The 17741-nt window shown below is 32.6% G+C and overlaps 1 protein-coding gene across 4 annotated transcripts in view; it reads right to left on the reverse strand.

Annotated features, from left to right (window-relative positions):
- PDS5A (PDS5 cohesin associated factor A) overlaps positions 1-17741 on the reverse strand; it is a 188076-nt gene that overhangs the window by 64148 nt on the left and 106187 nt on the right. For all 4 annotated transcript variants that reach the window (XM_037829628.1, XM_037829625.1, XM_037829626.1 and 1 more), the window contains 8 exons: positions 16909-17003; positions 15933-16078; positions 13523-13674; positions 12196-12309; positions 10645-10726; positions 9362-9410; positions 8947-9086; positions 2822-2937 (listed from right to left, as the gene is read on the reverse strand). In XM_037829628.1, the coding sequence (XP_037685556.1) occupies positions 2822-2937; positions 8947-9086; positions 9362-9410; positions 10645-10726; positions 12196-12309; positions 13523-13674; positions 15933-16078; positions 16909-17003 (894 nt within the window). The remainder of the gene's footprint in view (positions 1-2821; positions 2938-8946; positions 9087-9361; positions 9411-10644; positions 10727-12195; positions 12310-13522; positions 13675-15932; positions 16079-16908; positions 17004-17741) is intronic.

Here is a 17741-nt window from a genome sequence, read left to right on the forward strand (position 1 = left end):
GTCGTTCTCCTTTAGGGATGCTGCTCCAACTTAATTATGTGCCTCCCCTCATTGCTACTTCTTTTAGCTCCTTTCAAATGTATTTCAATCCTCTAAATACATTCATTAAAAATAACAACAAAGACACTTCCTCAAACTTATTCCCCCTTTCCATCTCATTTTTCTCCTTGACAGCCAAACTGCCTAAACTGGCTATCTCCACATCCCAATTTATCCACCAAAGCACAGCTTAGGAGTATGTCAAGATATTGAGACCCTTGATTTTCTCTGCCCTTAGAGTGGCCAAGTGAGACCTAATGGGTCCCTGCTGAACTAGACCAGTCACCTCCAGGCTAGGGTAGTTTTCTCTTTTCAATTATTTTCTACATGTGCAATGATGTGGAACAGGTTGCAAAGCACTGTCCTTACACCCTTTTCAATTCATGATTGTCTGGCTTTCCCCCTGCCACCTCATGAGGACTCTTCAGGCCACTGTGATTCTTTTTCTAAACCCAATGAATATTTTTCAGTACTTCTTTTGAATTCTGGGTAGCATCTGACTTGTCTCCTGTTTAGTTCCTTTTTTGGCTTCTATGGTACCAGTCTTTCTGGATTTTCTACTTTTGACCGTGCCTCCTCACAAAAAAAATTTTTTAAATGAATTCCTTATCTTCTGCCAGCCTTCTAAATTGTTAATTTTCCTCAGGATTCTGTCCTCAATCTTTTTATTTTTCACTTTACCTTCTCTCCTGGGTTCCAATCATTATCAAATTCACTACCTCATTTTCAATGATAATCAAACTATAGACTGACACCTAACTGTAGCATGCATATGTGCATTTGCATTTACACAAGTCTTCAATACAAAAATACTAAAAAAAATGGTTATCTTCAGGGTAATTTTATACCATCCTCAATCCTTTTTTCCCAAATCCTACATTACAGTTACAACAAAGTACATGCAATATTTTTCTTTTGTTTTTATTCTTTTGTGTCTGTTTTTTTCTTTGTGGTCCCAGAATAGCTACTAACATTATTCACCAGTTACTATGTATCAGGCATTATGCTCAGTGTTTCACATAGCCACACATTACTTAATCCTCTCAACAACTCTATGGGGTAGTTAATTATTTTGTCCTCATTTTAAAGATAAAGAAACCGAAATTCAGAGTAGCTTGAACAATGTACACCAAGGACATAAGGCTAGAGACTTGGAATCACCTTCCCTTGGCTAATCCCTATAATTCCTACTGATCTTTCATTATGTATCTTAAGGCACATATCAGGAGCCTTCCTACAACAAACCAACCCTGTATCATTTGGGGGATGTCATCCTCTTGGCTCAGTTGCCAAACATACTTTACTCACTGCACTGTAAAATGTATGTTAAATGAATAAATAATCCCTCTATTTATAATTTAATATACCATGATGATTTGGGTTCAGGGAAAGACTATTACTTGACAAATATTGGTCATTAAAATTAATATATTCACATTTTGCTTAAAACTAGTCTCTCAGAAATGGTAATTGTAGTCAATCTTTCTGAGTTCAAACAACTCATAATGCTAATGAAATAAATATGAATGATGAAACACTGGCTTATCATACTTTACTGAGGTAATAAAACCCTGTGAAACACTTGGAGATAAAGAGGAAAGGTTTTCTGATGGCACTGTCCTTTTCAAAGTCAACATACAGAGGCAAAGTGCCTATTTCCACTATAGAGTACCTTCAATTTATCCCATTAAAATCAAACAGTGCAGAGGAATGAACATTGACATGGAAAATAAAAAATCTACGTTTAAGTATGGTTTTTGCCATTATTCAGCTGTGTACAAATTACTTCATCTCTCAAAAGTTTCTTATTTGCAAGTGAGGAAATTAGAGGTGAAGGAAATCTTAGCTGAAAGGAAAAAAAGCAAGTAACAGTATTTATAACCAGCATTTCAATTCAACTACAGCTGTGATTCACAGGTGAACTAACTAGTGACTTTGGTGCTAGTATCAGGTCTCCTCATCTTGGGTTCTCAGGTAAGAGAATCAACAAGTTCTACACAACAACCCAGTGTAGAGAGAAAAATATACAGCTTATCTACTGGAAAAATGATTAGTGTAAGAGAAAAGCATTCAAAGAGGTTTACAAAAGGAAATCATTACAAACAACTGAAATGTCAAATTATGGGAATAGTTAATAAAAATAGTAGCTGTCAATTAATACTTCTTATATCAGGACATGTTCTTTTTATAAATGATTTGTATTTTTCACAGCACTGCAACAAGCAGATGTTATATTAAGGTTAAAAAAAGGTAAATTAAAATTCATATAAATTAAGGGACTTCTTCAAAGTCACAAAGCTTGTTAATAGTAGAGGCATGTTTGGAAACTAGATTGGTCTAATGGCAACCCTGTGCTCTTTTCAATATATCATTCTATTCTCACACTTCTCAAGTGAATAGTGGTAAAATACATACACAGACTATTATGTGCCCATTAAAACAGTTAAGAATCAGAGCCTGGCTGACAGCTTTATAGATTTAAAATGTTCTTTTTTTAAATCTTTCTCTACATTCTAAGTTTTCCTAATATGAGTAAATATGGGTGAAATATAAAAGTAAGAATGCTTAAAACAAACAAACCAAAAACCAAAAAATGGCATTAAAGAAAGCCAAAGTCCATAAAAAGAGCAGACCCTTCTATCAACTAGAATGATGTATGCTCCTGCTATTACAAAGGTATACAGGAGACCTTTTAGGTCTCCTTATGGGCCTAGAATTTAAACTTACAACATTTAGTTTCAGATTATGGGCCATTTTTATGTGATTATGTTTCCTAGCTTACCTTATGGCTTCTGAATCAATGTGCACAGGTGCAATTCTTTCCAACAGAAATTTGACCATCTCTAGAAAAGGATTTGTTGGTTGCTTAGGATTTGCAAGTTTCCGAGCTATTTCTCTCTACAGAAAGGAAAGAGTTTTACCATAAGTATGATTTGCTTTCATGTTTTTTTCAAAATAAAAATGAATGTAGGCATCAAAAACATTTTAAAAGGTTTGAAGTCAGCAGAACTAAAAAAAAATACTTTTCTGCACTGGACTCTCACTATAATTTATACACTTAATAGAACAGAAATGTGAGAGTGAGGTTTCTGTGTGATTTATAACTTTTGTCTCATATTTCTATCCTAAAATTACTGGTTAGTTTAACAACACATTTTCACATTCTACTTTTGAAAAAAAATTAAACACAACAATTTAAACTTTCATTGGTAGGTTTCATTAACTTCTGTTATTTTCATAATCTGACACAATGCTATTTTCTTTCAGTTAACAATTCTTTTTTTTTTTTAAAGGGGAAGATTCATAAGCATGTATCTGTAATTTTGTATATGAGTAATATGTACTCCGCTAGATTTTTAACTATTTCTAACATAGACCTAGAATTACTGAAGGTTGTTTGATGAACCCAAAAATAACAGTAACTCTTTCAATTTATGTTCAAACATGGTATATTACATCAAATAGCTCCTACAAAGAGAGCCATATTGCTGGAAGTTTCTAAAGAAGACTTAATGATCACAGACACCAACTTCCCCAAAGACAAGGTTAAATTTACAATGTGCTGGATATTGAGGAAAGAAATTTAGTTTAATAACAAGGATTTTAATTGAACATGTTTAATCAGTAAATGTAGACAACGCATGTTAAAAATGTCTTCCAAACTATACAGCAATAACAAATGGTAGCCACTTTATTTGTAAGCTTTTTTCATAAAAAATAATATTTTAGGGATAGACGTTCAGATGGACAAAGGAGAAAGGAAAAAAGATTTCTAATATAGTCTCACTGATATCGTAACACAAAGTAATTACAAAGGCAATACTAAATCAGGTACTATCCATATTTGTTATTGAAGTGTAAGTCTAAAGGACTGAGATCCTGAAGAAAATTTCCTAGTTATTAGGAGATGTCTGATTTATGTTAGCAAACTGTAATTGAGCAAGATTTCAGCATTTGAGAAAATAAGAATTTTTTCTCAGCGCTTTACTCTAAGCCACAGATACATATTTTAAATTTGAATTTATATACTGTACTATCTTTTGAAATCAAATTTATTTTGTGCATATATCCCCCAAAGGACATTTTTCTCTTTAATATAAAATCTAGCTGACCTAACCTGAGATAAAGTCAGTAGATGTTTAACAACAAATATGTCTATTGGAAAATGGCTAGGCAAACTATCAACACCCTGGAATAGTTAACTAGGTTAATTATCCATGGAGAAATTAAGCATTAAGGAAGATTATTTACAAGCAAAGAAAGAAGTAAAAGAGCAAATGACAAGGGGGAAAAAAGAATTTATAATTATATAAACACATTAACAGCACTGTATAAAACAACTGTAGACCAAGTTAGGAGTTCTAAAAATTTGATTGTTGTGTTCCCATGTAACGATTTCACATTCAGATAACCTCCCCTAATAATTATTTAAAATATTATATTTGTGATCATTTTAAAAGACACTGGAGATAAACTGCTGTAATTTTCTAACCAGACTAGGTTGTGGCCAATAGTGGTAATAAAGAATTTTCTTTGATTGCTCAAGGAAAAGAGATACCCATGTATACCTCTATAAATATAAACAGTAACACCTAAAATCAACAAGATATTTTATAACTGAAAACTCATTAAGAAAGCTTCAACCAGAAGTAATCATATGTAATTGTCTTAGGAAATGACAGTTGGCAGAAAAGATTAAAAAAAAAAGAAGAGTTCTTTCTGTTTCCCTGGCACTATTTCAGAAATCTGGCAATGTTTCAGATATCTGTGATCAAACCTATGCTATCACTACAGATTACTACTAATAATACATATTTACTAGTTACATAAGTTTCTTAGTACACTAGGTACTGTTAAAGAATATCAAAGAAATAAAGAAACAGTCCTTATTCTCAATGAACTAACAATTTAATAATCTTTCCCCCAAAACAAAAAATAAAATAAAATAAAACTAAAAAAATGCTGTATCCATACATGCCCTTTCCTTTTTTGGATATTTCTGATTTCTCATTTTGACAATAAAAAATGTTTCATTTAATTTTTTTTCATATAATCTTTCATGTAATTCCCCTCATATACTTTTTCCCCCTCCAGCTGATTGTAATACATCCTGAAGGGATTTAATATTATCAGTATTTGTAACAGCCAAAATCAGTACAATGGGTAAGGATATAGCAATTTCTCACAAGAAGCAATTTCCAAAGGTTTAACTTTCTTGTTGAAGTAAGACATGCATCATTTTCATCAAACTGCAGAAAAGGTAAAATTAAAAGGAAAACAAGAAGTATTCTTTGTTTGTTATTAAATAGTATAAGAAAAGAATAAGACAGCATCTCTCTCCCCCTTTTCCTTCTTTATTTTTCTACTGCTCCGGGAGATACAACTGTGCTAAATATACAGAAATCAGCCCTGAGTTTCAGACTTCTAAACACAACTGTTGAGACACCATATACTTAAACCCATTATTTTCTTCTATCCTGAAAGATCCTCTAATCTTCAGTCACCCAAGCTTAGAAATGTAAGTCGTTCTTGACATGGTGGTCTAATTCCTACTTCTCCTTCAAGACTCCTCTCAGGGGTCACTTTTTCTAGAATAAGCTATTCCCTGACCCATATTCATCTCTGTCTGGGACAGATGCTGCTCCTTTGTGCCACCAGAGAGCACTTACCACACTGTATTTGCCACAGAAATATCGGTCTGCCACCTTTACCTAATCTGCAAGCTTTGTGAGAGACCATGTAAATACAACTTATTGTATTAATCTACTTTAATAGTAGAGGCTTGACTGATGAACAAAATAACAAATGTATTTAGGAAACTAAAATACATCTCTAACCCTGCAGCAAAACAGTTTTTCAAAATGTGGTCCATGAATTACTTTGTAAGAAATCACTTTGAGACTTTGTTAAAATATGGCTATTCATGATCTCACTCCAGACCTATTCTAAGTACCCCTAGTGCTTTTCATACATGTGCAATACCATAAAAAATTACCATTTATTTAAATTCTATAGATCAGTGCAGGGCCCTATTTTAGGCAATTTGATTATTTTAACACTATGAAACTGATAATAGTTACAGATGAGGAAAATGGGGGCAAAAAACACTGAGTAACTTGCAGAAGGTCACAATGGTAGTAATTGGTATAGATAAAATTCAAACTTAATGCTGTGTCTCATTAAATACCAAATAAACAAACTTCTAGCATATTCTTAAAGGTTTGGGAACCTTATCACAGGAAGGCACTGGAGCATAAAGTTGAAGGAAGGTTGAAGCTATGGTAAATACATGATCCTTCTGTAGGAACAAGATGTGGAAACTCCCAACTTGAAATAAAGGAAAAAAATTCTATACATCACATTATTTCAAAAATGCCGCTCATCCTCCTTCTATGTACCTCATTCTATTGCCATTCAATTGTGTTTTTCATAAATTGAAAATTTGTGACAACCCTGAGTCGAGCTAGTCTAAAGGTACCCTTTTACCAACAGCATGGGCTCACTTCATGTCTCTGTGTCACATTTTCATTTAGATCTCTAAGGTTTTTTTTAGACATAACGCTATTGCACATTTAACGGACTAGTATAGTGTAAACATAACATTTATATACGCTGGGAAACAAAAAAAAATGTGTGTAATGTGCTTCATTTTGATGGTCTGGAACTGAACCTGCAATATTTCCAAGGCATGTCTGTATACATATCATTAACCTATGTCTCTATTGTTATGTCTTGCTTAAAGCATTTTTGCTAAATTTTTTCAGGAATGTAACTCGTATGAAGAAAGAAAAATGTTTCCATTCCTACTGTTACTAATATTTGCCTCTTGAGAAGTGATTGCTTTTCAGAAAAAAAGGAGATGGTAGTAGATACACATTAATAGGAGACAGAGAAGGGACTCTCAAAGACAGAATGAAACTAAACTTAAGAAAAAGAAACTAAATTTAGAAGTTTGCTTATTTCTCCTTTATTCTTCTCATTTACTTCAGAATGAAACTATAAGGAGAAAAGGAACAGGAATATTAGTGGAGATAATGTAACTAGGAATCAGTAGCCCTTAAGGAGAAGGACTAAGTGATACAGATATCTTAGAAAAACTGCAAGAACTTTTTTGAACAGTGGTTGTTTTTCTGAGTGTTTAAAAGGTATTATTAGTCCGACTTTACACGTGAGAACACTTAAATAAGTTAATTAATATACAAAATGGCAGCTAATGTAATAGCTAGGAAACAGGTATCATTAACATGCTTTTTCCAGTGGAAGTACAGTCCTCTTCTCTACTTTCCTGGTTTCTTAAAACAGGAGAACTGCTTTGCTATGGCATTTTTCCCCAGATAGTTTTTTTTAATATTTGTTTTGTACATACTTTTAGATTTGGAAACACTTAGAAATTTCTGGTCTCACAAATAGTAGGGATTCATTTCACTGCCATTTTTTTTTCATACTCAAGTTCAATTCCTGTTTCTCTCAGACCAAAAGTACCACTTGATTGTTCTTTTACCAGGTCCATATTTCTTGACCAGTTGTACTTTGTACTGGCTCTTGCAAAAGAATGATATGATATATAGAAAGGTGGGTCCTTGAGATCTAGTACCCATCTGCAACTCGGCCATTAGAGCTAGCTTTGAAACACTGGATGACAAACTTCACCTCTTTAAATTCAATGTCCATTTCTGCAAAACTAAGTTAAACCAAATGATCTCTAAGTTATTTTCAAGCTATCTCATTCTATGATCCGATTATACCAGGGGACGCTCTGCAGAATACAAGTATCCTGGAACTGGAATGCTGAATGCCAAAGAAATAAATGAGACTTTTTAAGTATTCTTAGCAAATTGCCCAGCTGAGGATTGGTACAGCTACATTCCTAGGCTCAACAGAAGAGTCCACTGCTCTCTTACCAAAAATAGCTTTCCTCTAAGTTCCCCTAATTACTGGTATTTTTAGATCCACTTAAGAGTCCCTGTATGCCTAGACTGAATATTTGCTCCAGCCTCCCAGACCACTTTGTACATACATATATATTTATCATCCTTAACAAATATATTTTAATAATTATACAACTCAAATTGTTTTTGAAACAAATTAGACATAAATAACTGAGATTATTCTCTTTATCTTATTCATCTTTGTAATTCTGGTCCTAAGAGCAGTGTTTGTCATATATGTGTAAAACTGTAGGAACTATCATTTATGTAAATCCTGTAGGGCAGTACAGAGCCCTCTATTAGGCACTTTATATATATTAACTAATTTTACTTGATTATTTTAACAACTCTATGGGGTTGATATTATTTACAGATGAGGAAAATTAGGCTCAGAAATACTGAGTACCTTACTAAAGGTCACATTGGTAGTAAATGGTATAGTTGAACCTCAAACCCAGGACTGTGTCTCATTAAATGCTGAATAAATGAATGGGTAAAGGTTTCCTTATTGATAGTTTAATGACGTTAATTTTTTATAAAATAAGGAGCCCAAGAATAGAATAGGGTCAAAAGTTCAAAAAGGAATTGCATTATCTATAAATGATACTGCACATATGGCAAAGTGGCTACTGCTGACGTATTGATAAGGTATTTCTATGCTAATACATGGCAAAAGTAAAAGCATGCACCATATAAAAAATTTTTAACATTCATTCAATGCATGTCTACTGAATACAAAGAACTTCATCTTGCTCAACTCCTAGGACCAATCTCCCTGCCTTAGTTCTCTAGTTTGGCTAGAGACTGATGACGAAAGAGAACTAAGTTGACCACAGATAATATATTCCTAGGTAATTCCTTGCTCATGATATTGCTAAATTCACATAAAGAAAATACTGTATGTAAAACAGGCCTTTATGAAAAATAAATTTCTATAAAGCAAGTTAGGAGAGCAAATGGAAAAATATAATTTACTAACCACACAAATGTCTGCCTGTTTGCATGAACAGGTTGGGCTTATTAGTAACTCTAATTGAGATCGTAGCTTCTCATCATCACCGAGAACCTGGTTAAATTTTTTTACAAAATCTTGTGCTTTCCCAGGGTCAGGCAAATTCTCTACAAAATTAAAAAGAGAATTAGTATTACAAAAGGAAAGCTAATCTAGTAAACTAAAAGTAAGTAGTTTCAAAAATAATGCTAACCTTGAAGGAAAATCAGCCTAACTGGTTCTTAGAAATGTAACCACAAAGATGCTATTACTTAGCATTAAGTTGACAGTTACATTGGATAAATTATTTGTATGTAGCATCAAATTGATAGTTACACTGAATAAATTATTTGTATGTTTTTGATGTCTATTATACTTCTACTGAATGAATAAACATACTCACTGGCTATGGTCATCAGTTTCCCAAACATGGCAGAACAGTTGGCCTCTGACTGAAATACAAAAAAGAAAAAAAGAATAGTCATGTGTATTTCTGAAAGAAAAAAAAATCAACATTCATTGTTGTACATTTTTCATAAAATAAAAACAATTCATCACAATCTACCCACTGGACAAATGGCTTACCATATATCTACACACAAGGTGGACCACAAAGAATTGTGGAGTAGCAACAACTATAAAGTTAAGACAAATAGATGGAAATGAGATGTTAGCATGAGGGTATTAAATATTTTAAGAGTGCATAACTTTCAAATTAAATCTTGACAGAAGATTGAATAGAAGATTACCAGAAGAGAACTGAAACATTATCAAATATAATAATTCAACATTACTGTGAAACCATAAACCACAGAAAATTAATTAAAAATGTATAAAGTAGAAATTTTTCTATTTGCTATTTTGTGGCCCATTACTTAACTATCTTCAGAATAACCTCCCCTTTCTTCCACTGTAATAAAGTATTACTTTATTACTAGTTTTAATTTGTAAGAAATTTAAGTAATTTACATCAGGAGTTGGTAAACTATGGCCCCAAAGGACATTGGATGTATCGTGCTTTGTTGCAATGGAGTCGTGTCTATTCATTTACATATTGTCTACGGCTGTTTTTGCTCTACAATGGTGGTTAAATAGTTAGTTGACCCCCAAAGCCTAAAATATTTACTATCTGGTTTTTTACAATAAAAGTTTGCTAACCCCTGTTCTACTGTCTATTGGCCTGTTAGGGGGTCACCCTTTCTATGTTCACCTGTTCTAGTGAAGATTTAGAAGTATATTTAGAGAATTATTCATATTTTGTTCATTCACCTTATAGTAAACATTGGGCAGAACTACTTTATTAAATTGACATTGACATATTTATAGAATTGACACCCAATATGACAGTTTCTATAGAGAAGGACCTAGCATGATGGTGTGGAAAAATTTTATCATTGCAATTATATTTTATGTTGAAGTTTAATTCAATTATTTTAAAACTGATAAACTTTACATAAACTCTTGTATGTTAATACTTGATTAAAGAGAAAATACCACTTCTTTGCTTGTGCCAGAAAGTAAGAGTGTGTTATATTCATTTTAAGTGGAAATGTAGCCTGGACAATTACAGAAATCTTTGTTAGGAAAATAAAACACCTTAGGTACTTTTAATTTGCTTCAATACACAGGACTACAGAAGAACATTGATTATACTAAACTATGAATTCAAACAAATCATGAACCTACTGTAGGCTGCTTGTGCAAATCCAATAGTTCTCGTACATGACTCCTAAGCATGTTCTGACACTTCCACATTTCATTGAGAGCTCTGTAAAGTTATGAGTATGAAAATGAAAAATATTTAACAATACTGTTAATTATTCAACTTTACTACCTTTTGTGCTGCATGTGAGCTTTACATATACCATTCTTATGCCTTCCTAAAATTTTATTTATTAGCATTTGAGATAGTTTAGCATAAAATGATAAACATAAGACTTCTTACGAGAGAAGATATTTGAGAGATTTAGGAGGATGAATAGGACTATACCGGGCAAATAAAGGGATTAAAAGACATTCTAAACAGAGGTAACTAAAAAGTTCTGGTGTAAGAAAAGGTAAAATGTTATCAAAGCGCATGGCACATGCAGGAAATGGAAAAACTTACAGCCTTGGAGCACAGGGTATAAGTGGGGGAATATAAGGAAGCTACCCTAGAAGAGGATCAGATCATGAAGGCCCTCTTACGGTAGGCTAAGCCGTATGCATGAAGGGCTGGAAACTATTTAAAAAAAAAAAAATGTTAGAAATGACGTAGACTCAAGATATTAAATTTAAATTGAGTGTGTTTGCTCAAGACTCTTTTCTATCCATAAAAGCAAAGCACCTCTGGGAAACTACTTTACCCTAAGTGCTCCTTCCCAGATATTCAAAAAAATCCATGGAAATCAAAACCTTTGATTGTTTACTTAGGAGGAAATGTATGGTATGTGGATGAAACTGTTTAAAAAATAAACAGAGGGATTAAAAAAATATCCGAAACAAAAAAAATCACAAAAAACCCCACAAAAAATCTTAGGCCCGGATTTGCTATCTAGAATGAGCAGTAGGAACCACTTGCAAAGCTTTTAAAAAATTGAAGGCTACTGCCTGATATGATGCACCAGGACCAAACGTTACCTCTGAAATTTCTGCTGAGAATGCATAATCTGATCTAATAATGAGAAAATACTGGATGAACCCCACAACTGGTAAAAATACACACAAAGGGCATTATTTGGACAATTAAGAAAATTTGAATATGGACCGGGGATTAGTATTTATGTTAAATTTCCTGATTCTAATAATTATACTGTGACTATGTAAGAGAATTACCTTGTTCTTAGGGAATACAGACAATCTTGCACTCTCAAAAATATCCCAGTTTGGACAATTATATAGTCATCCTACTTAGAGGTTGATATGGATATGTTCTCCTGATAAAGAGAACACATTTTTCTCTTTTTGTCCATAGTCAACAGTTGGACAGAAGATATTTTGTCACAGGGACTTTTTAGAATTCCTGAAACCATATTACTGACTGACAAGAGTTGCCCAATCTGCCTATCCATATAGAAGTATTACTGCTTTTAACTGGTATGAAATTAAACCAAATAGTTCTTCTCTACAAATTTTTACCTGATGTTCCTGATTCAACTAGAAGAAGCAATAATCCCATTAAGAACGCTTTCTTAGATAAGATGATGTTTATTAAATCTTTAGGAGATACTTGAAAAAACCCTTTAAAAAGTAACTTACTTTACAGCATTTGGATCCAAATTAGCATATAAATAATACAAACATTTCATTCTCTCTTCCGTTTCCAGGTTGTGGGGGACAAGATATTGAGCAAAGATTTTCTCTACCAACAGTCTATGGAAAAAAAACAACAAACAGCACAATAACCCTATATTTAAAAATTTATAACAATTTTATATTTTAACTTTCTCATGCAAATATAACCATACCAGTGGTAAGAGTTATGTGGGCAAGTACACTGATATTATTATATGTGATTAGTTCCTTTCCTTGGGAGACTCTTAGTATTTACTTCTGTACAATTGTTTTAAATTTAGAGCTAAGCTTGCTGTTTGTGGCATTATTCTTTGATTTGTCAGTATAAAACTTTGTTCCAGAAGGTCACATGTTATTCCTAAACACAGGGCGCTAGTCTGTTTCACCTATTCTTCTTCAGCAATCTGGAGCTATATCAAATTCTTTAATGCTACATATAAAGCTATGATCCCAAGCATAGGCAATTTTTAGGAAATTAACTTTAACTTTCTGATTACAGTTCTGTTCCTTTCCCATGTTGTCATTTACTAAAACCAGGAGCATCTCCCTTTGTGTCACATCTTGAAAATTCAGCTTTCCCTGTGGACACCTAATCTCTCATTTGTCCATGCATAAATTCCTTACGAATACTGGAAAATCCTTCCAGCTAAGCTTGTGTCTATCATTCAATAACCTTGAAATAAGAAAACATAAGGGCTTTCTATTAACCAATGAAATACGAATTTAGTGGTGCAATCAATATAACTCAATAAAACATTGCTAAGTATTTTGCAAAAATCAAGTATTAGTACACAGTCTAATATACAATTATAAACAACACTCAAAAAATGAAAGTCAACATAATAATTCCTCTATTGGAATTAAAGTGTTGCAAAAAAAAAGTAACAACTACCAGTTATTGAATAGTGTTGTATTGCCAGGCATGGGGCTATAGGGGCTTTACATTTGTTATTTAATTTAATCGACTTGACAATCTTTAAAGGACAGATTATTCCTCCTTTCGAGATAAAATTGATACTCAGAAATTAAGTCACTTGTCCAAGAGCACACAGCTAATAAGGGGTAGAGTTAACATTTGGTCTAGGGCCTGACTCGAAAGTCCATGTCTATTTCATTACAATATGCCACTTTATGATCTTGATAGTCTTCTTTAAGCACAGTATGTACAAATATGCAGAAAAATAATTTCTAAACTTAGAAATTACATTAAAAAATTAAATAGAAATAAATTATACTTCAAAAACAATTAAATACCCTCTTACATTCAACCATTCTAACATATTAGACTCACTTGTCATCGATGCTATTCTGGTAATAAATATGCAAAAGTTTGTCCTTTATCCAGCTGACTTTCTCTGCAGCTTCTTTTCCTGCTTCCCCATGAAGACAGTATTTCTTATAAAGCTGAGCCAGACCCATCATAGCTTCTTTTCTTACTCGCCACTAGAAAGTATAAGTTAATTGAATGAGCTAGCCATCAAAACTTTAAAGAAAATTAACTGGAAGTATAATTAATATACAAGAGATAGGAGAGACTTACTACATGGCATCAAAGAAACTGCCATCAGAATTTAGAGGAGAAATAAAATAATTTTTCCTGGAAAGGTATATTTAACACGGCAAAACTGTGACTAATATGTTTTAGTAAGGAATACAACTGTATCTAAAGTTACATCTGTTATACTAACCTGAAACAATTTCATGGCTTCATTAGACTGTACAATTAGTCTTGTGTACATTTACAAATTGGCACAATATATATTTTTCATAACAGGCAGGCAAAGTGCCTAACTAACAACTCTGAATCTTTCTACGTAGAAGCCGCTACTTGAGAAGTTATCAAATGCAAACATTTCTAAAAGATTTACCAATTTTTAATTTCCCTCCAAGCCAAGCTATAGTAAATCTTATAGAATATTTCATATAATTCTCTCTAAAAATTTAAACTTTGATTAAGTTTCAGAAATGATTAAAAGATAAAAAACAAAGTATATAATTCACTCTACAAACAAAAGTTCTATCATCTAGTCCCTAGTTATATCCCCTTTGATGCTAATTCTGAATAAAAAAAACAAAAAATTTTGCATCAAGAATCCTGAAATTACAAAGTTTGAAAGAACCACAGTCATCATATTAAGTGACTTACTCTGTAAATTAAAAGGGCAATGATTTACCCACCACACATAGCTAGTTTGTGGAAGCCTCTTTGGGGAAGGTTTTACTAGGGAAGAAAAGAAATGTGGTAGGAAGGGGGGGGGGAGGTGAGCAGAAAAGGATAATATAAAAACCCAGAGTGAGGACTGTCATACGATGCAATAAAAACAATAATCAAAAAAGATATGTCTCAGTAACAAATCAGGGTATACTATATTTAAGTCAATACCTCCTTCTAAATGTTTTGCATCATTTTCTTGATTTTGAAAGCACTTTTCCCATATAACAGATGCTTTTTGACATTTCTTACTTGAAACCAAAATATATGACCAGTGAACACTAAGATTAAGTCCAGTCTCCACACTTAAATAGGATAAAAATCTAAGAAAGGCCAACACCCATGGTCATGTAACATGTCAAATCAAAATCTGGGTCCTAAAATGGCCAGTAGATGCTCTTATGACCACTTCATGCAGTTTTAGTTGAGAAGATTCATTTATTCAACTCTCCTGAAACTATGAAACTAACATCAATAGAAAAAGGAGCAAAATTTTTATAAAAGGAGGAAATTAAACAAACAGCAATATCTTAAATCACAGGAAGAAACTGTCAACTAACCACTAGGTGGAGTATCATTTCATTTAAATTAAAGCTAAGGGAAAAAAACTCTTTGAAGTTAACACAGATGAATAAGTTAAGCAATGTCTACTTCACATATCTGCCTCCTACGATTATTTAAAAACTAAAAACTTAATGAATACCTCTTGCCATATTTCATAACCAAGAACAATCCCCTTCTCTATCCAGAGAATACAGCTAAACTATATTGGTTTCTGGAGGACAGCAGATCTTCATGTATAATCAAATAAAACAGCATATTGCAAGACAACCTTTGTTAAAGATTTAATAGGGAGCACACCTAATCAGGCTGCCTTGAAGGTCCATCTCTTGCTTATGGTTGGCACTATTCCTCAGAAACTGCTATTGCCATTCTTAGCACTACTTTTCCTCACCAACCCATATTTTCTAACTGCATCAAATGGAGGACATTGCACAAAAGAAGTCAATACATAACCACCATTGCTGTGCTTAGCTTGGCATAACAATGTAAAAACATAATTGTCCTAGGAAGTAAAATATTCTTTCAGTTCAGGGAATAAAAGACCCAGCTAAGTTATATAAGATAGTCACTTTTGGAAATGCTAACCATAAGAAATAAACAATGATCTATCATTATTCTTTAGAAACTCATCATTTAAGTGAAAAGATAGAATCAAGCTTTACTTGTTTAATATAGCTGTTCTTTTATAAAGTTAAGCTAGAAGAAATGAATGCCCAAGACCTGAAAAGCTATAGAATCTAATATATTTATTTACAAAGATAATTTAAGAGAAAGTTATATACAAACATACAAATTATTAGCTGTTTATTTGGTATTAATTTGACTTTCACACACAAAAAAGCTTAAAATGTAATAGCAAATAACCCATATTTAGTATATAGTTTAAACAGTAAATTATAAAAGAATAACATTCCTCAGATCTTACCCGTTTGTCCAGTGTTCTTTCCCGTACAAAGCCGAGCAGCTGATCGTTAACTAAGGCAAGATCTCTTTTGGCAGCTGTTATTATGGTAACAATGACATCATGACGAATAGCTTCTTCTGGATCATGTGATCTAACCTTCAAATACTCTGTAATAAGAGAAAAAGAAGTTAACCTAAATGTTAGCTATATAATTTGTCATGAATCAGAATGACAGAAAAGACTAATGCTTTAAGCTTTTGTCCATTCTGAAAGAACGTCTGCAAAAACATATCATGAATTGAAATCATTTTATTTTTGATGAAGCAGTATACTATGTTATCACACAATAAACTAAATGACACCACTTACTGCTGCATAGTCATATTTTAATAAATAACGTATTTTATAATGGCTGTCCTGAAAAAATAAAATGCAATGCAGTATCTGATTTATATAGGAAATTAGCTGGTAAATACCTGTGCATTACACCACACAAAATCTAGAATAACATTCTATGTACTCTTTAAAACAAAAATTCTGAAATAACTGATATAATACAAACTAATCAAAACAGAAAAATGCTATCTCTTCTGGTAAACAACAGCATTCTGATAAAAGCCATTTGCTACTGTCAGATAGGTGAGTTCAAATGCTCTGGGTTTCAATCAGAAGAAATTCTAGTCCAGAAGAAAATCACTTTCCTCTTTATTATTATGTTACTAAATGTAATTGTCACTTAGAAACAATAATTTGGACCTAAATACCAAACATAAGGTATAGTTCACTTCCTCAAACTACAAGTTGCAAAAAATTCCGAATGATTATAAAATACGAAGATTTCAAGTGAAATTTTATTGTGCATACATGAAATAAATTACTTATTCTTATTGATATAGACTTGAAACTCTGCCAGAGTTAAACTGAAGTTAGGCTACAGACCAGACCTAAAATATATGTGTGATTACTCTTAATATTTATAATAAATCAGCCAGCTTACCTGTGAGGTCTTTTGCTAAATCTGGGTGGTTCATTAAACAATGACTGGCAAATTTCACACTTTCTAATCTCACAGGAACATGAATGTCATTAAATCTATACAGAAAAAGACCACTAAATATTAATTTTAAGTCAAAATAATTCTTTTCAATTAAGGTATAACTAACATAAATTTTGTAAATGCTCAAAAACAACAGTTACTTATTAGAAAATGGGATTATTAAAGGGACAACTAATATGCTCGGAGAAGAATCCAAAATAGTACTAATGAGGGAAAAGATACATAATTTTACAAAAACATTTTCAATAACATAATTTGTTTACACACAAAAAAAGCAGTATAAGCACCATATAATCCAGCAATTCCAACTCCCAGGTATATAACCCAAAAGAACTGAAAGCAGAGAGAGACTCAAGCAGATACTTGCATACAATGCCCAAAGAGACATTATACACAATCCTCCAAAAGTGGAAGCAACCCAAATTCCATCAGCTGATGAATAGATAAACAAAATGTGATAAATACACACAATGGAGTATTATTTAGCCACAAAAAGGAATGAAGCTCTGACACATGCCTCAACAAGGATGTTAAATGAAACTAGCCAGACACAAAAGGACAAATATCGCATTAATTCACTTATGTAAAATACCTAGAATAAACAAATTCATACACAAAAAGTAGAAGGGAGGTTACTAAGGGCTAGGGAGGGGGGGAGGAGGAATTATTGGTTAATGGGTACAGAGTTTCTGTTTGGGGTGATGAAAAAGTAAAGTACAATTAACGCCAGTGAAAAGTACATTTTAAAAAGGTTAAAATGAAATGGTTATACA

The sequence above is a fragment of the Choloepus didactylus genome, chromosome 3 (genome assembly GCF_015220235.1).
Source record: "Choloepus didactylus isolate mChoDid1 chromosome 3, mChoDid1.pri, whole genome shotgun sequence".
Classification (NCBI taxonomy): Eukaryota; Metazoa; Chordata; class Mammalia; order Pilosa; family Megalonychidae; genus Choloepus; species Choloepus didactylus.